Source organism: Dipteris shenzhenensis, chromosome 9 (genome assembly GCF_047967505.1).
Source record: "Dipteris shenzhenensis isolate YYH24624 ecotype China chromosome 9, Dip_SZ_1.0, whole genome shotgun sequence".
In the NCBI taxonomy this organism is placed as follows: Eukaryota; Viridiplantae; Streptophyta; class Polypodiopsida; order Gleicheniales; family Dipteridaceae; genus Dipteris; species Dipteris shenzhenensis.
This window is the reverse complement of record NC_141604.1, coordinates 43,485,212-43,509,824: the sequence shown is the minus strand read 5'-3', so window position 1 is coordinate 43,509,824 and position 24,613 is coordinate 43,485,212. Positions and strand designations below refer to the sequence as shown.

At 46.3% G+C, this 24,613-nt stretch overlaps 1 protein-coding gene across 2 annotated transcripts in view; it reads left to right on the top strand.

Annotated features, from left to right (window-relative positions):
- ABA3 (molybdenum cofactor sulfurase (LOS5) (ABA3)) overlaps nucleotides 1-24,613 on the top strand; it is a 149,245-nt gene that overhangs the window by 25,416 nt on the left and 99,216 nt on the right. For both annotated transcript variants that reach the window (XM_087378963.1, XM_087378962.1), the window contains exons 7-11: nucleotides 1,342-1,444; nucleotides 1,638-1,683; nucleotides 1,781-1,819; nucleotides 14,257-14,413; nucleotides 21,277-21,394. In XM_087378963.1, coding sequence (XP_087235089.1) covers nucleotides 1,342-1,444; nucleotides 1,638-1,683; nucleotides 1,781-1,819; nucleotides 14,257-14,413; nucleotides 21,277-21,394 — 463 coding nt within the window. The remainder of the gene's footprint in view (nucleotides 1-1,341; nucleotides 1,445-1,637; nucleotides 1,684-1,780; nucleotides 1,820-14,256; nucleotides 14,414-21,276; nucleotides 21,395-24,613) is intronic.

The window sequence follows — 24,613 nt, the reverse complement described above, 5'->3', positions numbered from 1 at the left end:
CCTACTCAATCTGGCATCCATGCTTTATGATCCTCAGTTTACATAGGGTGATGCATCCAGGTGTAGATTGATGAGAGATATATATATTGATAGTATCAATGGTGGAGACTAGACACAGGGCTTGTGAGCATATTCCCCGTCGGGCTACTATCATTGAGGCATGCCAATGCCAGATTACTTCACGTCGGCCATGAGTACATTCCACGAATAGGAGCCGAGGATGGCAGTGATATATCTTTGATCTGTTCCAGAGACACTGAGACTCTTGATGGGACCCTAGGCGGGCCCTTTCGGAGCTTTGACTTCTCATGGTTGACATGGATAGGATAGGGCATGATTGGAGCCTTCGGAGCCCCCTCTAGTAATTGCACATCCATTTGTAGCTCCTTTTATTTGATCTTTGTGTGCTAGACACCTCCAGTTCCTACATGAGGAGGGTATCACCATGATTGGATTCAGTTTTCTTTGGTCTCATAGGCTTTTTGGCAAGCAGAAATCAAGGAGCACGAAGCCAAACGAGATAATGCATTGAAGATCAGGATTGGTGAGGGGCTTCCGTAAGGTTGGTTCAAAGCTGAGGACTTATACAGTGGGTCTTTAGCAAACATCAAAGCAGCCATCCTTAGCATTGAATGAGTGGGAGATAATGATGACGATATTTGTAATTCCAATGGACTCTCACACTTAGCTCAAGGGATGTATGACTCAAGGTCTTATGCCAATCATACAAGCTGAAAGGTACTAAGATTTGGATAGCTGAAGAACTCACACGAGCTCAACTAACCCAAAAAGCAACGGAACTAGTCAAGGTCAGCGCTGCTAGGAAGGAAGGAAAATGGGCAGTGTATCATTAAGGATAGCCCTCATCTAGGAGTTTAAATCAAAATCAAAAGACTCAGTCTTAAACTGATGTATGGTGATTATTAAACTGATGTATGGTGATTATATCTCTTTTACTTCAGTTTACAATGGGTAATCTAAATAGCTTGGAGTTGCTTTTGCACTCCTCAGGAGCTGCCTTGTGTCCTCCCTAATCATTAGGTTGGGGGTTGTCATAGACCTATGGTCTCCCATGGACATTAATAAACTCTCTCTCTCTCTCTCTCTCTCTCTCTCTCTCTCTCTCTCTCTCCTTTGTTAATTTCATTCTCCAATAACTGTTAATTTGTAAGATTCAAATATTTTAAAGGCCTATGAAGATCTTTATATCACTGTCAGTTTGCTCTGTCCCATGTCTGCCGATGGGCTGCTTAAGTATCACATTTAGTTTCAATCAAGTTCTAAGAAAGATCTTACTATGTAATTCTTTCTTACAGTTCTGTCATGCTGGTTGCTGAGCAGTGGAAAATGGATGGTGCTGATTGATGCAGCAAAGGGTTCTGGAACATCACCACTTGATCTTTCCAAATACCCAGCAGATTTTATTGCTGTTTCTTTCTACAAAGTAAACCTCATTATTTTGATTGTGATCCATTAGCACAGGAATCACTGAAGGGAACTCACCCTAGATGCAGTTGTAAACTTGTTTGTGTGCATTGTTATAGTTTGCAAAATTCTTTAGCAGCCTGCTTGAATTTCAGATCTCCAGTGAATAATTGAATTTTGATAATGATATTATTTCCCCTAATTGGCCACAGATTTTTGGATATCCTACGGGCTTAGGGGCCCTTTTGGTACGAAAAGGTAAATTGGTAATGATTTAAATTCAAAGGGTGAATTGTGTCAATTTAGGACACATCTTGAATTGATTTTGGAACTTATGAACTCTATGGTCTGCCAGATGCTGCCAAGAAGTTGCAGAAGAAATATTTTGGAGGAGGTATACAATCTTCTTTCATAACTAAGTCATGTTGGTGTTATGCACTATAAACTGCTGGAGGCCTTCTTTTTTCTTAAATAAAATAATTGGAAATTCCTTAGAGCAAAGATCTGGTGAAGAACTAGGATGGGCAGGCATGGCAGTAAGATTCCGCCCTAGGAGATGATTCTGAAATAAGTGGAAGTTTTGCTTTTAAACCTATCTTGCTAAACATGTTTACTTTTTTTTAAAAATTGCTTGAAGTTAAAAACTGCAAATTTTCATCCTCGTGCAAGTATCTAAAACAAAGATTTTAGATGGCAATAGCAGAATCTATGAGGCAACACATATGTGAGTGGTGTCGCCATGCTTTTGCAAGTACGTTTGAGACAACCAAGCAAGCATCTTAGCTGCGAAAAACATGGCAACATAAGAAACTCTAAGGTAACACATATATAAGTGCTAGCAACGATAATGATGTAGCCCAAGAGATCGAAACCCAGATGGCATCTTCTGCTTGGGTTCTGATGCGAACATAAGGGTAGCTTTGTTCACTAAGTTATCTTTTTTCTGATTTACTCATATTTTCATTTAGAGTCACTTACAAACTCCCACTTTCCTTTGTTCTTTGGCTTGTTTTATAAAAAAATTAATTTATTTTCTCGGATAGATTCTAGTCTTATGAATGTATATATGACTTGGTTAAATGCACTAAAGGAATTCAACATTTTGGTTTGATAGATGTTTTCTTGGGTGTAGAAATAGGGTTGGTCACCTCCCCACTTGTGAGCCCCCAAATGAGGTGTGCGGGGGGGGGGACCATAGAATAGGATTTAGCATGGGGCTGCCACATGGGCAGCAGAGAGAGAGAGGAGATACCTGGCAGATCAGGGCCACCATGGTGGGCAGAAGTGGTGCAGGATTGCCACAGGGCTGTCCATGGATGGAGAGGACAAGCATGTGCAGGGAAACCTCAGTATGGATTGGTTGGGAGCTTCCAAGGCTTGAAACTTGGCTGAACAGAAGCAGCAAGTTTTGGAGGGTCCATGGGCTTGGCAACGAGGCTGGATATGGGCAGGCCTGCCTGGGCCAGTGGCAGCCTGACACGTGGCCAGGTAGGGCCAGCCAAAGGCTGGAAGTCTGTCCCCAAAGAGGGCTTTATAGGCTGCAGTTTTGGGGCCTGTTTGAGTTTTTCGGAGGGCCTGTTTCAGTCGGCTACAGGGTCTGTAAAAGTTGGCTATTTTGGGCAGGCAACCAGCCCCTATAAAAGCGGGCATTTGGGCCCCCATTCAGTATCACTTGGAGCAGTCCCCAAGACAGCAGATAGGAGCAGCACTCAGGCCTATATTCAGGAGGTGAAGGTGACCCAGAAGAAGCTCCAGACTAAGCTAGAGTGGCAGCCCACCTAGGCTGGCTTTCTGGACAGCAAGGTGGAAGGGATTGTTGGGCAGAGAGTCTACATAAGCTCAGTGGAGCACGTCGGCTTGGAGATCTAGAGGTGCCAGACATATAATAGGAGAACATTTTGGTATTGTATTGTGTCCAGTTTGTGGACGGACGGAAATATATAAGTGTTGGTTCTATATTTGGCTGGATGCACAGTATATTTGCTGGCTTGCACACACATGAATGGTTGTGAACTGCACACATGTTGATGAAGCTTTATTCCATAGTGAAACTCTTCTGCGTTAAATCCTGGGCTCACTATCAGTCTTCCGCTGTGGGATACCCTCTGGTGGGATTTCAATTTTACATCCTATGAGATATGTTGATTGTGCTTGTGGTCATGATAAGTTTCTGTTTGCTTGAAGAATATTTTGAAATCATGAATATAACTCGACAAGGGACCTTTTGTCTGGTCTCTGGGTATTTAGAGAGACTTTATAATACTGTCTGTAGATTAGTGTTAGCATATGTTTGGCTATACCTTGTTGCATATGTTTGATTCCAGATTTCTTTGAGCAGATATAGTGTCATACTTGATATTTAAAACACATCTACATATGTTTGGCTATATCTTCCGCATCACAAGTTTGATTCCAAATTTGTTTTAAGCAGATACAGTATCATATTTTATGTTTGTTATGAGCCACATATCTCCTCATTTAGAGATGAGACAAGCCAATTACAACTTGTCCAAAAATAGGGGTCCTGCAGGAAATTTCGCACTCATGCATAAAACATGCGTGCATACATATGGCATACCATTTGCATCATAGAATTTATTACCAAGTTGTTTTAGTGGGGATTTTAATCTTATGAGCCATATAGATCCTTATTTTAAGATCAGCCATTGTTCAAAAATAGGAGTTTTGCAGTTATGCTTAAAAATGTGTTTTATGTCTAGTTATACCATCGGCATAATAGATTCAAATCCAAAATTATTTTAGGTGTATTTAATATAATATTAAGAATTGTTTTTAATCCATCTGCTCCTCATTTCGACATTGGGGGACAAGAGAGATACCCCCTATTTAAATAAGGGTTGTGCGGGTAGGTTTTGGAGTTCTGCTTAAAACAAGCATCCATATGTGTGGCTATACCATTGACATCATAAAGTGGATTCAAAAGTGCTTAAGATGGAAATAGTATCTCAAGAGACATCTAACTCCTTATTTGGAGATGAGACAAAACGATGTGCACCTTGATGAAAAATATGGGATATATAGTGGTTCCAAAATTTTGCTTATAGCATGGGTGTGTTTGTTTGGCCATAGCATCTATTATGTATGGTTATACCATTCCCATCATGGGTGGATTTAATGTTTGTTTGTTTGTTTTTTTTTGGTGGGTAAAGATAACTCATATTTATAGAAAGTTTACAAAAAGGAAATAAAAAGTCTGCCCTCAAAAAGGAACAAAGGCTGACTACAACAGTTTGCCTATGACTCTTAAGAGTCTCATTTTTTAACCCAAAAAATTGCAGGGTATTCTTGACATCCTCCAAGATTACAGTTATTAGCCCTTTGCCATGATGCGGTCTCAGCCACGCCATTTCTGAATCTCCATATGTTGGTGATTACTACACCTCTCACCACCTGCCAAGCTTCAAAAATTGCGTCGTTGAGGCTTCCCCGATCTTCTAATAGGGAAACCTTCCACCTAATCTTGACGTGCACCTGAACTACCCTCAGTCTCTCAACAACATCTGACCAGACTTTCCTGGTAAAGGGGCACTCCCAGAGCACATGCATGTGTGTTTCTTTGCATTGCTTGCAGAAGGGGCACAAAGGGGTAACCCTTGGGTTCCACATAGAGATTTGCCGAACAGGAAGTTTCCCTAACAAGACCCTCCAGAGCAGAAAATTTATTTTGAACGAAGGAGTGGATCTCCACACTCCTAAATCTCATAGCCTAGGTATCCAGCCTGTCACGAGGTGCATCAAACTTCCAATGCGCTTGTGCTGACATCAGGGCTAAGGTCGAGGCTCTTTCTCCACAGTCTTTTAGCCTGGCCTTAGTGAAGGGCTTCCCATTCTTCCAATGCATTCCTCTGAATCCAGGATCATCCCGATAAACATGGGAAGTAGGCAAGTCAGGCTTGATCCTTTGAAGAACCGCTTTAAGAAACATTTTTTCAGCATTAATAAGGCCAAAGTTTCAAGCAGTACTATCCACTGCACACCATTTCCTTCCCCCTGGATCCCAAATTTGGCTGAAAGTCTTTATGCTTTTAAGAAACAGCCGTCTTGCCATTTGTGGATGCGAGACTACTGGAGCCGGTCCATCCATATAAGGCCACTCAGTCAACCAAATAGATCTACCAAGCGAGGCATCTGCAGCAAACGGCTTACTGCCCTTCCAGTAGCATCCTTGCACCTTTGATTTCCAAACTTGTATCAGTCTGGACAGCAGACTTGAGTGTGGAATTTTGATAGCAATATCTGAGAGGAGGGCATCCTGCCAAGGCGTGTTAATTCCTCTAGGCGCATTGAGGCAAATCAAGTGCCTTGCTATCTTAGCCCACGGCTGTACTGATATCATCTGAAAAATCCATTTGGCACACATGCATTCATTCTTGCTCTTCATTTGGACATACACCAGCAGAGATAATAGTAATCCTGCCAGGCAAGGCTATAACTTTTCCTAGCCACTTGGCAAACTTTTCCTTAGTCCTTTGAAACGCCCATCTGAATTTTTTTCTTAAGGGACACTCCGACACCAATCTGAACAAGCAAGGGTTCTGTGACAATGGCAAACAGTAAGGGTGCCAGAGGGCATCCCTGCCTTATGGATCTCATTAGAGCAAACTTCTGGTAGTGATATCCATTTATGGAGACTCTGGCCCATGCATTAGTGAATAGCATCCTCACCAATCTGCAGAAGCCCCTGCTGAATCTAGTGATTGTATGTTGTACGTGATTCTTATTATGAGCAATTTATCTCATGATTTGAACATTTGACAAGTGAGGTATGACTAGTCAAAATAGGGGTTACGTGGGCAGTTCTGGAGTTATGCTTAAAACATGCATGTGTATGTTTGGACATACCATAGATTCAATTCCAAAGTTGTTTTGGGTGCACTAGTGTTGCATGCTACTTTTGGATCAAGAAGAGTCAATTTTTGGCTAATAATAGCAGAAATTCGTGAGTCCTTCGCTGCTCATACACTATTGGCTTCCCCAAGTTTGACTCCTGCTCATCCATTTGGTTGAGTGCCTTGCTTGTCTACATCTTATTGTACCTTCATCGTCAGCCTCCCTTTCACAAGCTAGCACTACTTATTTGAGTGCTTCTTCTGCTTTGTACTAGACCTCGCGACAATCTTCTCTTTCCATTCTATCTTACCATGGCTTCGTCTTCTGATCCCCACATGTGCCCAGAGAGGGTGTGCAGCATGATGAGTCAAAGTAAAGCTCACAGAGAAGTTCTCAAGTGAATCTAATGAGCTTGAAACTATCTTTAAACTCAAAACGCTCATCGTGATGGAAAAAGGTATGAAGGCATAATAATGAATATTTTCTATTCCAATCCAAGTTTCCCGCCTTTTCTAGACAAGGTATGACGAATAGTGGTGTTCCATGAGACTATCAAAATGATGTTTGCCGCAATAAGCTTACATAGTTAGAGGATTTAGTTTGCAAAGTTGGAGGATGTAGTTTGCTTTGCAAAAGCCGTGGAGTGGGGATGGCTGAGGTAAAGAGGGGCTGTAGGTAGGGAAACACATTGGAGCAATGGCGAGCTGGAGCGTTGCTGGAGCAGTATAGTGCGGGCTGGAGAGAGAAAAGAAAGAAAGATGTGTTAACCTCTTCGGGAGGCCTCGCAGGCCTATGAAACAAAGTACAATCACAAGGTAACTTATACAAGCCACTATTGACCGAGTCCATGGGCTCGCTAGGGCCCTTGGTGAGTGCTATGCTAATAATCTCAAAAGCCCAAAAATTCAAAACTACTGCTCAACGTACATAACCAGGTGCCATGGTGGCCTCCGGTGGGATGCAAAGATGTCTTGAATCTGTGTCTGTCGAGTCTGTCTCTTGCTGTGGCGGTGGGTGTGGTCTTTGTGATCTCTGTATCCAATGGGCCATATCAAGAGCGACAACTTGGCTCGGACGGTCCCCTCTAAGGAGAGCTGAGATAGGCTGAACCTCCATCATACATGTAGAGAGAGAGAGAGAGAGAGAGAGAGAGAGAGAGAGAGAGAGAGTGAGAGAGAGAGAGAGAGAGAGAGAGAGAGAGAGAGAGAGAGAGAGTCTATTAACATCCATGGAAGACCAAAGGTCTATGGGACAATAAAAAACCATTCAATAGAATAGCTTAGGGAGGGCACATGGCAGCTCCCAAGGAGTGCATAAAACAACTCCAATTATTTAGGGTACCTAAATTCTATCCTAACCTGTGTATAATTGGCCGTACATCATTTTAAGAGTGAGAGTCTTTTGGTTTTGATTTGAATTCCTTAATGAGTGCTATTCCTCCACGGTGCACTGCCCACTTTCCATCCTTCTTGCAGCCTTAACTTTGGCTAACTCCGTTGCTTTATCCTTCATTGAGCTCTTGTAAGTTCCTCAGCTATCCATAGCTTAGTTCCTTTCAGTTGTAGGATTGTCGTAGGATCTTGAGTCTTAAATCTCGCGAGTTAAATGTGATAACATCATGGCCTTTACGATGGCTAATACGGACTGCTGAAGCTTCACCATCATCAGAGTTATCAGGCTTGTCATCCTCATCTGCTGTCCAGTCAATGCTAGGCATTGCTGCTTTAACACGTGCTAGAGTATCACTGAATGAATCCTCCTCATTGTACCATCCATCTAGGAGTCCCCCAATTTTGATTTCTAATACATTATCTCGCTAATTTCATGTTTCGTAATCTCTTCTTGGATATCAACTTTATTCACCTTTGCTCCAAACTCCACAATTACCTCTTGCTTCGCTGTCTGCACTTCAGTTTGAACCAAATCCTTGACTGTGGAGACTCGGTCTAGCTTGGTGTCCTGAGGCATTGACAATAGCTCATCTGTGGCCTGCCGCACAAGGGAATCTCTATGTCTCCGCATCTCAATCAAGTAGAGCCCAATGTAGATCTGGTCGGGGAAATGTATCAACCATGTGAGTGGACCAAAGTCGAGCCCCTTCTGAAAGAGGCAATGGTATTGCCCTCAGATCTCATAGTAGGCCGGACAAACACATAGAAAATGCTCCTCTGTCTCGACCTCCTCCATCGTGCATAGTCTACAGACCCGCTGCTCTCTAGGTATGCCGGTTCGCTCTCCTAGCCTCAATCTGCAGTTAATGGGACGAGACTCGTATCTGTCCAATAGCAATCCACAAGGCGTGTGAAACTCTCCTATCCTCGAGGTACTGCATCAGTCCCCAGATCATGACCTCTGGGAGATGCAGCTCCTGTAGTCACCTGATTAGGCGAGAGCGAGGGATTGTGTCAAAAGCCTTCCGAAAGTCCACAAAGCAAGTGTAGACCTTCTGGCGTCTCGATTTCGCCTCCTCGATGATGGCTCTTAGGGTAAAAATATGGTCCAGTGTGGACTGTTGTCTCCGGAGGCCGCCTGCCCAAGAGCCCGATGTCCATAATCCTCTATATAACTACTGATCGCCCTCTCCAGTCTCAATCCATAAATCTTAGCCAAAGTGTGACCAATCATGAGAGTGCAGTAGTTCCCAGTATCCATAGGGTCCCCTGCCTTATATATCGGTACAATGGTGGTAGTGCTCCAAGTAGATGGGAACCCATGACATACTGCATGGTTGAATAGCTGTGCTAGAACCGGAGCCAAGACCTCCTGTCCATGTGCGAAGTGCTTTGTATGTAGCCCTTCATGGTCTGGTGCTCTCCGGTTGTGCAGACGAAGGAGGGCATTCCTCACGTTCTGTGCAGTGTGAACAAGTGACAAGTAGTGGGTCTGGGCATAGAGGACATATCTGGTGGCATCTGACCTGGGATATCGTATAAGGAGCATGCATATCTATGCCAAATCTCTGGGTCCGTGATGGGAATGGGCCGTTTCCCCTCTGATAGGAGTCCCCGGCCGATAGTCAGGTCTCCCCCTTGAAAAGATCCGACCACCTCATCAACCCTGCGAGTGAGAAAAGTCCGCTTCTTACGTCGTGTCATCCGACTTGAGATGCGATGCACCTCAGATGATGTTAGGTGTCCTAGGGCCTGCTCGCGTGTGAGGTGAGGTCTCATCTCCTTACACTCATCATCATACCAAGGGTTCCGAGGCATCTTCCCAATTGGGGCATGTGTGGGTCGAGTCGTAGGGAAAGATATGATGGCAGCCTTGTGTATCACTGAAGCCAAAGTGGCTGAAACTTGAGCAAGGTCTTCCTCCGCTCTGTGTAGGGTCGGAAGCTCTCAAGCTAAGTGACTCATATATAAACTGGATCAAGGGTCCCGAGTGGGGGAGAGGGTACTACAATGTCGTGAATCTGAGATGCGAAGGTAAGGGATCCCATCAGGTAGTCCATTGTGTTTGTCCCCCCTCCATGTGGGAAACAAGTGAGTCCACCAGATGATGGTCATCTCTGAAGGCCGTTGTATATGATCAGATCATATACTGCTCCCATAGCAAGTAGGTGCCGCCCATACCCTGTCATGTGTGGAGCATCTGCTGAGTGTCTCACTATCCTGAGATCAACTGCATCTAACTCTGGTACTATGAGGGAATCGGATGCAAAGTCAAGTAGTCCCACCTGGTTCTCCCCTGTGCGTGCATTGAAGTCGCCAAGGAGGAGGGTGTCACCTTGTCTATAGAACTCTGTGAATTCATTGTGTATACTCTCATACGGACTGTCCCTTCTGTGGCAACCTCACGTGCATAGGATGATGTATCCAGAGGAAAGTAGCACACTGCAATGAAGATCGGTCGAGCCTCTGGTATCTAGACATGTGCCGTGCATGTTCCTCTTTCCGAACCACTGAAAGGAGTGGCCTGAGGGCTGACTTGAAAAGGACAGCCACACCCCCAGAGCCTCGTACTCCCCTGTCCCTCCTTAGTTCCTTCCTGTGGGCAGATTCCCATGTGTATCCTGTCACGGTGGGTAGCCCTCTCTCTGGGCAGATTCCCATGGGTATCCTGTCATGGTGGGTAGCCCTCTCTCTGGGCTCTCGTGTGTCTCGGTATAGAAAACTATATCCCTGTCAGTGTATGTCTCCAGGAAACCTCCTGTGTCAGATCAGAGGGTGCCATAGCAGTTCCAAACTGCCATTTTCAGTCCTCGTGTTCTCGTCTCTTGGGTTTGACACTGTCATATGCTGTCTATTTCTCCCTCTTCTCTTCCTTCCCTTTCTCCCGTCTGCTCTCTCTTTGATTATCACTTTGCCATCCCTATAGGCAGCCCATTTACCTGCGTCTCTTGCTGCCATAACCCGTACCATTCCCTCTCTCCGATGCTCCTGCTGCAGCAATGTGAGGTCATCATCCAAGTATATTCTGGTCCCCTTCAAAGTTGCCCTCATGCTCATGAGGGTAGACCTGTCCATAGCTGTTCGGAGTTTCATTGCAAGGGGTCTTGTTGGGGTCTCAGCTTTACCAACCCTTCATGCTGTCTCGCATGTGAGGTTGACTCCCATTTTGATAAACAAAATCTTGGCATCTAACATAGGGGTATCTTCAGCTTTTAAGCCTCTGACCAAGACATTTAAGGCCTTGCTGTTCCTTCTTTTCTCTTCTTCTAGAGCTTCGGAGATGATCTCTTTTTTAGGGGCTGCTGCACCCTTCTTAACCACATTCTTCCATTCTAGCATATCTGCATTCCCCTTAGTGATTTGCTGTGTGAACTCAGCATGCTTCCCTTGTATGGTAGTTTGTAAGGCTGCCATCTCCTTCTTGAGCTTCTCATTTCCAGATTTCAAATCTTCCATTGCCTTGCACGTCCCCTCTGGCACCCCTTGCATGTCCCTCAGTTGCTGTAATTCTGTCTCCATTGCTTGCACTTTGTCAGTGAGGCTGGTTTTTTCAATTTCCCATGTTTCTTTTTCCTTCTCCCATTCATCTCTCTTGCTCTTCTCCTTCGTCCATTCCTCTTGCATACGCCCTCCTTGTTTCTTGATTTCATTCAATGTTTTGTCAAGGTGTGCTTTTTCTGCCATCAATGCCACATTGGTGGTCTCAAGGCTATCCACTTTCTCAATCAAGGTCACACAAATTTTACTGAGGTGGGTCAGGACCTCAGAAGCATTCTTGGGTGGTGAGCCAGCCATGTAGACTGTCATTGCACTTTCGAGAGCTTTTACATAGCTCTGTGTCATCATGATGATCTAACAGTGCGTGAGATTGTCACTGTTAATTGTTCAGAAATGAAGAAAGATAGCATCTCAATCTGTCCCTTTTTCTTGAATGAAGGGAGGCTGAATATTCTGTTCTTGTTTGCAGGTCCTCCTGTGTGGCCCTGTGGGTGAATCGGGCCAAAACCCCATAGCTATCTTTGAAGAGGCAGTAGAAATGCCCTCGGATCTCATAGTAAACAGGACACCTGAAGATGAAGTGCTCCTCTGTCTCAACCTCCTGCATGTCACATAATGTGCATATGCGCCTCTCCCTGGCTCTGCCGCTCTCGATACGAAGTCTATGTGAAGAGACCCGGAACTGAGAGAGATCCTCAATGAGTGGGGTAAGTAGATCTGTGTATGTCCTGGTGAGTCAATGAAACCCTCCTCTATGATATGTAAGCAGTGATCTCTGTAGAAGCTAAGCTTCACTGGGAGTTCACTCGGTCTCAACCAGGTCTGGAATGTGTGTAGGTGTAAGAGATCCTCACGGATAACCTGGTTGACCTCGTGTGACAGGAGGGGAGAAAACGTAGCGTCCATGCTGTATTGGAATGGAGGGAGTCTATCCATGTGGAGCCCCAGTCGCTCAAACCATCTCTCTGTGTGTACATACTAGCATCTCTGGTCCCCTCCTGTCGAAAGTGCCATAGATGAGGACAATGCTAGCCATGGTAGCTTGCTGCATCCAGAAGTGTAATCCCCATACTCCCTGACTCAATACAGATACGTGATGACTTGAAATGCAGCATCTAGCTGTAATGGGGATGACCCAAACTCAGCTTGAATGATCTGGTGAGGAACGGATGGCTTACCGCAAATCATCTGTGATAACATGAGAACCTGTAGCCGCTCCACACGAGCCCACACTCTGTATCCAACAAGTCTGGCCCCCAACAGGGGCTGGCATACATCCCCGCTGGGCAGAGCAAGGAGTCAAAAAGAGCTCCTCAGATATCCATATCCGTGTACCTTTCAGCTTGTTTGTCTGTCGGAGAATCTTGGTTCTTCCTGTCCTCTTTGTGAAATAAACTTGTACTTGTGTTCCCTTCTGAGAGATACAACTGATGTCAGTTTCATCCCATTCTATCTGTGGTATCTTCTTCTTGAGACACGTGAGCTTTTATTCTTCTTTATATTTCTCAGTAAATACATCAACCGGACAGCCAAGGCACAATCCTCTGGCAGTCCCCCAATGTGCAATATTTTCTTATTTTTTGCTATGTTTTCCTGCTCTTTTACCTTTGTGTAAAGATGAGCTTTGTTGATTTTTTTGTTGGCTATAATAGCCATCTCTCTCTTGGCTGAACTGACCTGAGTGGTAATCATCTCTTCGACCGTGGAGACAAGTGTTGGTGCTGGTGGAGATGAGCTGCATTTTTGTAGAACTTCAGCAATGATCTCCTGCTTACGATTATTTTCCATCTCCTCACTTTCTTCAAGAGAGCCGCTACCATAAGCCTGAGCTTTCTTACTTCCTGCTGTAGATATAGATTTGCTCCTGCGGGTCTGATCCAATCCTTCGCTTAAAGTATAGTGCATACGGGCTGGCTGATGAGTATCACAGTACGAGGGCTTGCTGATTGGTGTGGTTGCGAACTGCTTCATCTTAGGGAAAGAGGGGGACTCCATAACGGTAGCGTGTGCAATCTATTTTTATACTATCGTCTACACCCACTGTTGGGCGCTGATGCCGTCAATGGGGATGTCATAGTAGCTAGTCCCTGCTATGCGTGATGGAGTTTATGGTTTTCAATCTTATGACTGACGATCGTGAGATTGAAACTGCACTATGTTGTGTTTTTAGAGGATGAGTTTGGGAATGTTCTTGGATTCATCTAGGTATATATGTGCAATCTATGGACCCCTTAGCTGAAGCTAACCCCTCAAACTGGGCCAGGGGATCAGCCTAGTTTGAGGTGTATTAGATCTCTCCCCTTCTGCTCTGCTTTGGACGACCTGGACAAAAAAGGCTGCTTTGCGGCGGCGGCTGTACAATGAAGGCTGAAGGCGGCTGTACGGCCTGTACGGTGGCGGCTGAGGGGCTAGGCGATGGGTGACAGGAGGCCGACGAGAGAGAGAGAGAGAGAGAGAGAGAGAGAGAGAGAGAGAGAGAGAGAGAGAGAGAGAGAGAGAGAGAGAGAGAGAGGATATGAAAAAAATTAAAGCTCATCTTGAGGCCCTTCAGGATGTATGAGACTGGTGAAGACTATCAAGAAATAGTGATCTTTTTACATCTGGTGAGATAGGGGTTGGCTATTGTAGTGAGGAGAGAGAAGGGACGAGCTGAGAGGAAAGGGAAGAGAAGTGGAGGTAACTACTGGGCTTGAGGAAGGAGGGACAAGTACTACTTATCGACGTAATTGAGACTGTGGGGACCTCATGTTTCATCCTCTATGTTCTGTATTTGTCTGCAACTTGCAAGCAATTCGATTTTGATCTCCAGGACCTGAATTAGAGCTCTATAACATGCAAAGTTTTCCATTTTTTTTCTTAGTTTGAAAGAGAGTTTTTGGAGTAGTATTACTGGTCTTCTAGGTATCTTGGAGTAGTTTTTGGAGTAGTATTACTGGACTTCTAGGTATCTTACATTTTTTGTCTCATGTATTTTGGATTTATTGAAGACATATGGATTCTCTGCTACCCCTTGTTGTAACGTCTGTTTCCTATTAATGTCAGCATGTGCTATCAAGCTTACGTTATAATGTTTCCTTCCTTTTTGCTATAGGTACTGTAGCAGCTTCTGTAGCAGACATAGACTATGTTAGAAAGAGAGAGAACATTGAGCAACGGTTTGAAGATGGCACTGTTGCATTTCTTGCAATTGCTGCTCTTCAACAAGGCTTTGCGGCTATTAATAAGATTGGTCTCTCCAATATCAGGATGTAAGTAAGAATACCGATGATAAATTTCTTAATGGCTCAATTTTTTCTATATATTAAGTTTGTGCCTTTGCTTATATGTGCCGTGCGGTGTTGATTGAGTATAAGAGCAAGAAGGCTTAAGACCACGGGGGAAAAACATCTAGATGTGCTCCACGTTCAAAGAGGCTCTATATGTGTGTAGATGATTGTGTGCAGCAATTTTACAGAGCTGGAGTGCGTCGTAGGGAATTGGGACAGAAAGGAATTCCTCAACATGCAAGATAACGACGATAAATATTTCTTTAAATTGGGATAAAACATTTTAACGTGTGGAATCCTAAATACAGGTGAAATTCACATGTCTGAATTTCATCAAGTTTGTTGATGTTGGGTAAATTTTTGCACTTTGGAGTGTATTTAACAATGGGTTGCAGTTTGTGTGGAGAAGTTATAATACTGAATCAGCTTTGTAGATACTGCATTGCTGTGCAGGAAATTGGACAAAAATCAGATATTTTGTGTGTTACCTCAAGTTACATGCCAGGCAGTAAACAGTCAGAACAGCAGTGTGGTTGCTGTATTGCAGGCTACAACATTTTTAGAACTGTTGTGATAGGAAATTTCATTTATGGATGCATGATTCTGGAATGTTAGAAGTACACACATGGTGAAGCTGTTTCCAGAGATTTTAACTTAATTAACACTCTCAGAAATCTAAATAACCATATACTGAACAACAACTAAACTCAAATCCATACACACACACACACACACAGACACAGAGAGAGAGAGAGAGAGAGAGAGAGAGAGAGAGAGAGAGAGATGGGGCTCTTGTCACGTTTAATTGAAGCCCTCACTGAAAGCTCTTTATTTTTCTCTGGGTCTGGGTTTGTCTCAGATCTTGATCTTATTCTTTCACGAACAGAGATGTAGCCATTGGTGGAACAAATGACTTTCTGAATCTAATTATAATGGACTCAATCAAGTCTAAGCTACCAGTGAGCCATGCAATGGTTTGATTTGTTGCGGCACGTTGTTAATTGTTCTCTTAGTGTCATTTCTTCTAATTGGTCATTGAGTCTGTGATGAAGTTGCATCTTTGAGCTACCGCACACTCGCCTCAACTATTCCTCATGTGATTGACAAGATCAAGCTCATTGCTGTAACAAGACCGGTTCGATGTCCTATTAATCCTCTTGGATCTATAAGGCAACCATCGCAATGTATCTTGAGTCCTCTCCATTGTGTGTTTCTATGAAAAGACACTCTTAATCACATGCAACGTTTTGAGAAAGGAGCAGTGAGGCACAATTGCAAGTTCCCTTTTGAATGATCCAAAGGTCCTTATTATATCAAAAGATTGGGAAAGTTCCCTTGCTTGAGCTGTTCTTAGATCACCTCACGTTTATAAAAGATCTCTAGCTGTTGCATTCTAGCAAACACTAGGTTGTCTAATTGTTGTAGTTGATGCATGATGGCCCAACTTGAGGAATCCCACATCACTTGTGGATTCTGCTTTTCTCCTATTCGTGAATTCCTCGAAAGCTGTTTGGCTCTGCACAACAATTTTGTAGAAATGGATGGTTTTGAGGTTGCGGAATTCTATGGCAGGGATCAAGAGCTAGAAGGGGCCGTTGTTTGTGTGATCCCACTAGTGGAGTGTCAAAATGATCTCTCCCATCCCAACGTGAACAATTTATTCTCTAGTGTTTTGATGACCTCGTTGGTGGCTCTATAAATAAGCCCCTTACAGGGAGGTGCCCAATCGTCAGAGTCTTCATCAAGGGGCTGTTTGTTGTTGGAATTTTTGATGAAGGTGAAAACCTTGTTCGTGGACACCGAGCCCCCATCATGGTTTTACTCATGGTCCTCCGCACAACGGCTTTCAAAGCTGCCTCTATCTTGAGCAATTGCTTGATAAACTGCTCAGCCACTTGGCTTGAGCATTTTCTCGAGTTCGCTTTGACTCTATGTTGACCGCCGTGATCCCTTGATATGATGTGAACCTTAGAGCATCGAACTTTGTTAAGCGCTCGAACCTATATGCTTGATTAGTTATACTACAATGACTTCTTGTCTTGATTTCGTAAGAGAACTCCTTAAGAACTCCACTGCACATCTCAAGATTTCCTTTGGATCCAATTTAGGCACCCCAGCTTGGATTTGATTGAGACGATCTTCTTTCACAATCCTTCAAGCCATTGTGTTCTCTGCTTCATTCGAATGGCCTTTGAATTCTTGCTCTAAATGCAACACACGTGTCTCTCTATCTGATGCAAGGACTTCGGTTTCTCACTACGTCTTACAACGTTTCTCATGATCAACAACTTCAAGGTTCCATTCATTTGTTTCGACCTCTCTTGCCAAATACCATTGAACTTCCAACTCTCATCGCCTTTGAAATGCAGCGTCCACTCCCTCATCAGATGTAATCAGTGAACGCCTCACTATGCTTTTCTCTTTGCATATTAATCTTATGCTTCCTTTGGGTGAGGTCCTAGGGGCAAGGCAAAGGCATTAAAGAGGGGTCTTAAAGTTGGACCCTAGGACAACCAATGTTGTCCTTGGTATGGTGGTTAGGACTTTAATGAAGGGCCAAATGGCATGCATGTGTGTGCATGTGCTCCTACCACCTACCATCTCTCTCTCTCACCCTCCTGAAGCATTACGCAGCCTGTAGAAGGAGTTGGGAGCACTTTTTCCACGTTAACTACACAGTTTTGCATTTTTCTGTTGGCCGCTCCTACACTCGCTTTTTCCTTCTTTTGCACACAAGTCGAGGCAATCCGTACAGTGTACGGATTGCAGGTGTGCATCCCAAAGCTCCTTTTCGCTGTTGTACGGCTGTCATACGGACTGCATGGATAGACCATGCAGTTGTACGGACATCTGGTGCTCATCCAAGGCTGTCACGTTTCCTGAGGAGGTTCTGGTGTGCATTTCGAGGCAGTGTACGGCCTGTTGGGTGCAGATGCGGAGGTGGTTGCAGCAGTGGCACAGATCCTGAGGCAAATCATCCATATGTATGGATTTTCCTTGCAATTCGGGGCAGATCTATGGACCCTAGCCTCTACAGCTCTTTCTTGTCAGTCTTCTGCTCTCTTTCTCTCTCATTTTCTCTTTACCTGGAGGCTGGAAGACATCTATACCTTGCTAGGGGGCCTGGACAGGAGATAGGTGCGAGAGCAGAGCTTGCCCCTCTTCCGGGGACACCGGGTACATGGTTATTGTCTTCCTTTTGATTGTCTTTTCCTGTTTTGAATCTGTTGCAGTGCATTTTGTGTTTGAAGTTCTTTTTGGTTCCCGCAGGCTTAAGCAAGCACTCAGAAGCAAGGGTGTGTGTGGGAAAGGCCAATGGACAATGGTGATGCATGTGAAAGCCTTGAGGCTACTTTGAGCACAGTATACATGTGGGTTTACATGCTTTGATGTCTTAAGTCGGTTCAAGTCAGAATTGGATGCCTGAAATTGCCTTGCCAGTTGGATCCTAGTGGTGCACTATGGAATTGATGCCCAGAAGATAGTCAGAGGAATTGCAAGAGCAACAGTGCAGGGGTGGGCCCCATTGGTGTAAAGCATTTTCCATTCAGAAGAATTAAATAAATATTGAAAGGGGCGCCAAGGCATTTGGGGCCAATGGGTGTCTTGTGTACTGTTTTCATTGAGCAGGGGCATTCTAGCCTCCACAATGTTGTTATGCAGTTTATTCTAAGTGAATTTAAGTAAAGGAAGTGCTTGGCATGTTGCATTGTGGCTGTATTTGAGGCGTTTGACAGTTTAGCAGAGGTTCACTTCCCTTTAATTTCCTGAAGGCCAGTTACAGCTGGGCCCCTCTTGGTTTTGATACACCTCCCTTCTTTTTGTGCGGAAAGAGGCTCTAATGCCAAGTGTAATGAACCAGAATATCTGCTTATCATCAAATTCTTGATTTCTACATGCTTTGCGTAGACATTAGGACTGTATGATTGTTTACCAGGCCCTTCTACATTGTGGATGCTGTAGTAAGCGCCCTTGTGACCTCTACGTCGGGTATTTCTTTCCCTATCCTATTCATTTCCTACGCTAGGCTGACCATCCTAGGTGCTCTCTCAGTTGGGTACTACTAATGGTATGAGAGAGGAGAATCCTCTTGATGGAAGGGTTTGGAAGAGAGGGTGTTACCACATGATTTGGTCGCACCTCATCAGATGTGCACTTTGAATTTTCCTTAAGAACTATGTTAATCCTTAGACCTTAGGTACTAGAATTTCTAAGATTTCTTGACCCCTCCCCCCACAATTTAGTTATTCTAGTCCCTTCTCACACCTAGGCAATGACTGATAACTAAACATAACTTTTTTCCTCCATATCTTACTCAATGCGACTCCGATTTAGAGTTGTCTGAACCAATGTTCTTCTTTTGAGTAGTCCCATTGATTAGCATACTGTAATACTGGGTACTCATTTCATGACATTTGGCTGTAAACTAGAATGTCGTCAAGGAAGACTATAACAAACTTTCCCAAGTAGGGTCACAAAAGCCTCTGCATCAGCCTACTAAAGGTGGCTGGAGTATTAGTTAGGCCTTAAGGCATAACCAAAATTTCAATATGTCTAGTAAAGAGTGCGAAAAGCCGTCTTATGTTCATCTCTTGCTTTTCATCCACAGTTGATGATACCCAGATTTTAAATCCAACTTACTAGAGACCTTCACACCCTTAAACACATCTAGTAAAGCAACCACTCATGGAGCTTTCTAACCTAGAATAACTAATTAAATATTACAGTTAGAAATTAATACATTGGAAATCATTTTTTTAATTTTACAATTTACTTTACCTGCGTTAATGATTTTCTCAGCTTTTAGAAGCTTTTTGCTTTCATTTAGAGGCTATAAGAAAAGGGCGATCAGCTTTTGGGCATTCTAGCTGAGCTTCCTTACCAATTCATATTTCTTCTTGCTGCTTCTTTGCTCTCTCCAACTTTCCCTTGCTGCACCTTTACTTCCTAGACATTGTATTCACTTCTAGGAGGCCCTAACCTAATTGGCAATTCAACTAGGAGCAGTTTGGAGCTGCTGTGGACCTGGCTTAACCTGCAAACAGTGTTCTACAGCAAAGGGAAGGGCTGGACATCAATTTGCAGCAGCTAGACTACCTCCTTGGCAAAAGGCTGGACATTGTTTCACAGCAGCTAGACTGCCTCCCTGGCAAATTGCGATTGAATTTCCTACACCTGTTTACTCTACATGCAAATTTGGTTCTAATTCTGTTCTTACTCCTCCTAATCTGACAATTTACTGCAATTCAGCTTTAGCTTGCTGTTTTCTACTTCCCACACCCATAAGCCATGAGATAATGCAATTTGCAAATTCAGCTTAATTCAATTTCAGGCTGTTCTGACAATTTTCTCAGTCCTATATTTCGTTTTTCATCTTTAGCGACTTCAGAAAGTGGCTTTACTTACTTCCAACTTAATTTTGTTGGATTCTAAGGTTTCTAGACATATTTGTTTTGAAAACATTGAATTCTAGGGATTTTCTAACCAGAATTTCTGACTCCAATTTTTTCAATTGTGTTTTGGAGCCTGAGTAATATGTTGGTGCTGATACAATGATTCTAAAGCACTCAGCTCTAATGTTTTGGTGAGGTTGGGCTCTTTTCGGAAAAATTTTGGGCCTTTCCTCACCCTGATATCTCCGGAGGCTGCAAGTGGTTTCTTTGATTTTCTACAGTTTTCTATCACTTTGGATTCTCATCTCCCATTAGACCTTTGTAATAAATCAGCATATATATTAATGTTCTAGGACTTCTGGTTTTCCTTGGGTTTTGTCTGAGGATCTGATTGTTATTGTAAGCCTAGCATCATTGTAATACAGAAATATACCTGGGATCAGCCCAGGTATGGGGGTGTACCTCATTCACACTCCATTGGGTGCTGGAGTCTTCTCTTTATCTCCTCTGTACCCTATCCCTTGTGTGAAACTCTGAATGATTTGTGTGTGTCTGTTAAATTCTAAGTAATGGGTATTTGAAATTCTAAGTTTATTAAGTAATTTACCGAGAAATCGCATGCATAAGCGTGACTCTGAAAGTCTTCTTCCAAAAAGAGTATACACAGCTAAGCCTAAGCATTGAAGCCCTTGAAACTCCTCTGTAAGACTTAACAAGAGGGAGGAGAACCTCCAAAGCTTAGGCTTGTGCAGAAGAAGAGCTGCAAAAAGTTTGCAGGCTGAGAAGTTCAAGCCCTTACGGGAGAGGAGAACCTGCAAAAGCTTAGGCTTGTGCAGAAGAAGAGCTGCAAAACGTCTGCAGGCTTGGAGGATTTTGTTGTCTGCAACAATCGGCGTGACAAGTGGCACCCTGCACAAGAAAACAACGTTATAGCAGAAGCAGATTTGAGAACTTGTCATTGGTGACGTGGGTAACCTGCACAAATCTGCAAATAACAAGCTTCTTGCAATTTTATACCCTAGTTCATTGCTTGGTTTATCTGCTGTTTTCTCACAGAGAAGGAAATTCTTTAAATTGCCAGATGCTTGTTGCATCTAGTAGCATCAACTGCTAGGCTGATCATATATGTGTACTTCCAATTCTTGTGACCTTGACCTATGGTTGTGGAGTAGAGAAAAATCTAGACTTGACCGTGTGAAAGGCTGTGGAACGGCCAATATGATTTACTTTAATGCCATTGTGGTAATATGAGTAGGCCTTGCAAAAACTTGCTATGTTTTATTTCCTCCTTGTTTATTTGGTAACATCAAATTTACATCTGGATTTAGATCTTCAAAAGGTTGGATAAAAATCTAAAGATACTCCGTTCTTGTTGTGCACTGACATTGAAGCTATAAACAATTCTAGAAGGATTTAATAGGATTGATTAACGTAGTCTTGTTGTCATGGCAGGCATGTTGGATGTCTTACCAAATTTACAGCTTCTAAGCTGTCGGCATTGAGGCACAAGAATGGGAATATTGTCTGTATTCTATATGGAAGCCATGAGTCTGCAGTTAACCGTCCAGTGGTAAGCATCTATAGAGCAAGATCTCAAAGTAGTTTTGATTGAGGGAAGTACGAAACCTTTTTTTTGCTCCTGTGAGCTTCCCCCCTACCGCCGCTCGCTCTACCTCCCTTAGCTCCTCCTCCCGCCGCCACCACCTCCGCTCCCTTCCCTCCCCTTCCGCCCTCGCCCCCCGCTCCCCCTCCCCCTCACCCGCCGGCCACCTCGCTGCGCCCCTCCCCTCGCCTCGCCTCGCTCTCGCCCCCCCCCCTCGCTGTTCTCTCTCGCCCCCCGCCGCTTCGCTCCAAACCGCCCCCCCCTCACTGTTCTCCCGCCCCGCCCCGCCGCGCCGCTCCATCTCCCCTCACCCCCCGCCGCCCCCTCCCTTCGCCTCTAATCCCCCCTTCTCCCCCGCTCCTTCTCACCTCACCCTCGCCGCCCCCTCCTTACGCCTCCACCCCCCCCCCTTCCCCTCGTCTCAGCCGCCCTCTCATCCCCCCTCCGCTCTCATCCACTCCGCCCCCCTCCGCCCCACCTCGCTTCACCCCTCCCCCCCCCTCGCTTCGCCTCACCCCCTCCCTCCCCCGCTCTGCCTCACCCGCCGTCCCCTCTCACCTCACCCGCCCCCCCGCCTCCATTTCGCTCTCCCCGCCCCCCGCTTTACCTCTCCGCCCCCGCCACCCCCCCCCCCCGCCCTCCCGCGCCCCCCCGTTCCCCGCACCCCGATCCCTTCACCCCGCCCTCCGCTCCAACCCCCCCCGCCCCCTCACCCCGCCTCGCGCGCCTCACCCCCAGGCTCCACCTACCGCTTTGTCCCCCTTTTTTGGGGTGGCAGCCTGTTCATACTCCCCATCGGAAGCTTGCAGTTAGTCTTGGCGGTATGGCGGCCCCCTGCCCGGATCCGGAGGCCCAGTCGGACCCTCCCTCTCCAGATGCCTACCGCGTTATCCTGACAGAGCGACAGTCATCTCGTGTTCAGGAGGTTGCCATTGACTTTACGCGTACCTCTGTTTACGGTAGAGTCATTGGTCACTCCCCCTCCAGGTTAGCCATCAGGGACTGGCTCCAGTCCACTCTCCTGCTAGAGGATGGCCATATTGAGGAGGTGGCCCTTATGGGAAGGGGCATCTTCTGGCTCAAACTCTCCACTGAGAAAGCTGTGAGCAACCTGATTGCCAGTTCCCCCACCTCGGTGGATGGGAAGATTATCATGATAGTCCCGTGGTACCGTGGATTCAGCGCAGCGGAGTTCGATGCTCGGTTCCGCATACCTCGACACCCAGTGACACTTGTTTTTCCAGGGCTTGCTGCAGAGTTGCGCCCGATTGTCAGGGACTTGGGCTCCCATTTTGGCTGGGTTATGCACGACACCTTTGCCGACGCGGTGACCACGGCAGGAGCCCCCCGAGTCCGAGTGGCGGTGGCGGATCCTGCGACTCTCCCTGCTGTGATCGAGATTGTGACAGGTGCCGGCAGTATCACCCAGAGCATGATAGTCACCGGACAGCCAGGTCAGTGCCTGCGGTGCCACGGCTTTGGGCACTTGGCGGCTGCTTGTCCACGGTTCGCCAGCTCGTCTCGACCTCCCCCGCCCCCGACCCCTCCGCCCCCACCCCCACCCCCTGGACAGCCACGTCAGGAGGAGCCGAGACAGCAGGAGTCGGGTCCAGAGGTTGTGGGCGGTTGGACCGAGGTTAAAAGGAAAAGGGGAAAGAACAAGAAGACTTCGGATAAAGGCAAGGAGGCAGAGGTTACCCTTCCTGCAGCAGCACCCCAGAGACCTGTCAGGCAGCCGCCCCAGGGGTCTGGGAGAGCTTCTTCTTCGACGGCAGCCCGCCCTCCACAGCCTCAGTTCCCCCTCTCTCCCGTTCCCCCGCCCCTTTCCTCCCCGCCCCAGCCCCCTCCCCAGTCTCCCCCCCCCCCCCGTCGCCCGACCCGCAGTTTCAGCCCCCGCCTCCTCTTCCTCAGTCTTCTCTTCCTCCCTCTCAGCCCCAGCTCCAGCTGCACCCCCATCCCCCCCCCCCTGGTCCCCCTCGCCTCTCCCTCAGAGTTAGCTGCACCACCGGCTTCCCAGCCGTGTGCAGCCCCCGCTCCACCTCCTCCACCTCCTCCGCCAGTCGCCTCCGTGGAGTCAGAGCTGCCTATTCCTCAGCCTCCTCCCCCTCCCCCCTCGCTGGCAGGACACCCGGAGTCTACACCACCAGTGGAGCAGGCTTCCCTTCCCGCTAGCCCCTCAGTGGTAGACTCAGTTGGGTCTCAGCTCCATGAGAGAGAGCTTCCGCGAGACTTCTACAGATCTGGCCCCTGGGACTACCTGGATGTAGCCGACCTTGGGACCTTTCCGGCTTGTCTCGACATCAGTATTTTCCTGCTCCGCAAAGGGGCGGATGGGAGGATTGGTGCCTTGGCTCCCAGGGATGGCCCTAGCTTCGCTTTCACGTTCCTCAGTGATGGCACCGAGACCTGGACAGACGACTCGGTTTGGGAGGCTCTCAGAGAGCAGACGCACGCCCAGGTGTGTTCCTGGATAGGCCCGTCCGGTGGGCAGCTCCTCGAGACTCAGTGGTCCGAGGGCGACGTGCGCTTGCGGTGGCGTTGCGCCGCCAAACGCTTCCGACTGATAGTGATCCTCCGACCTCCCCTGTCATGGCCTCTCCCCCAGGATGTCAGAGCTTGGTCCCAGCAGAAACTCCGAACCTTCTACGGGATGACCTCTTCAGAGATCTCGAGCTGGCTCGAGAAAGCATTTGTTCATGGCACCAAAGGCCTCTCGCCTTTGCTGAAGGTGTTGAAGAACGGGCAGGACGACCCCGTCTCCCCCTCCAAACCTTCTCATAAGCGGCAGCGCCTCCATTCCGATACGTCTGGTTCTTCTTCGACTTCGACCGCGAGCAGACAGTTGTTCGCAGCCCCCCCTCCCTCTCCATGAGCTTACACCTCGTATCCTGGAATGTGAACGGGTTTCACTCCTCTGGCACCCGTGGTCCCAGGAAGCTCATTTTGCGGCAGGAACTTCAGCCTGCAGTGATTGGTCGTTTGGATGTACTTCTGCTCCAGGAGCACAAGCTTTCTGTGGCTCATTCCCGTAGCTGCGGGAAGATTCTCCCTGGACGGTCCTACACTTACTGGGAGCCTTCTATCGGCGCTCAGGGGAGGAGTGGGGGTGTCTGTACTTCCGTGTGCGAGCAGTTAGCCCAGGGAGTTTTTGGTCACGGCACGTTGATTCCTGGCCGAGCCCTTTGG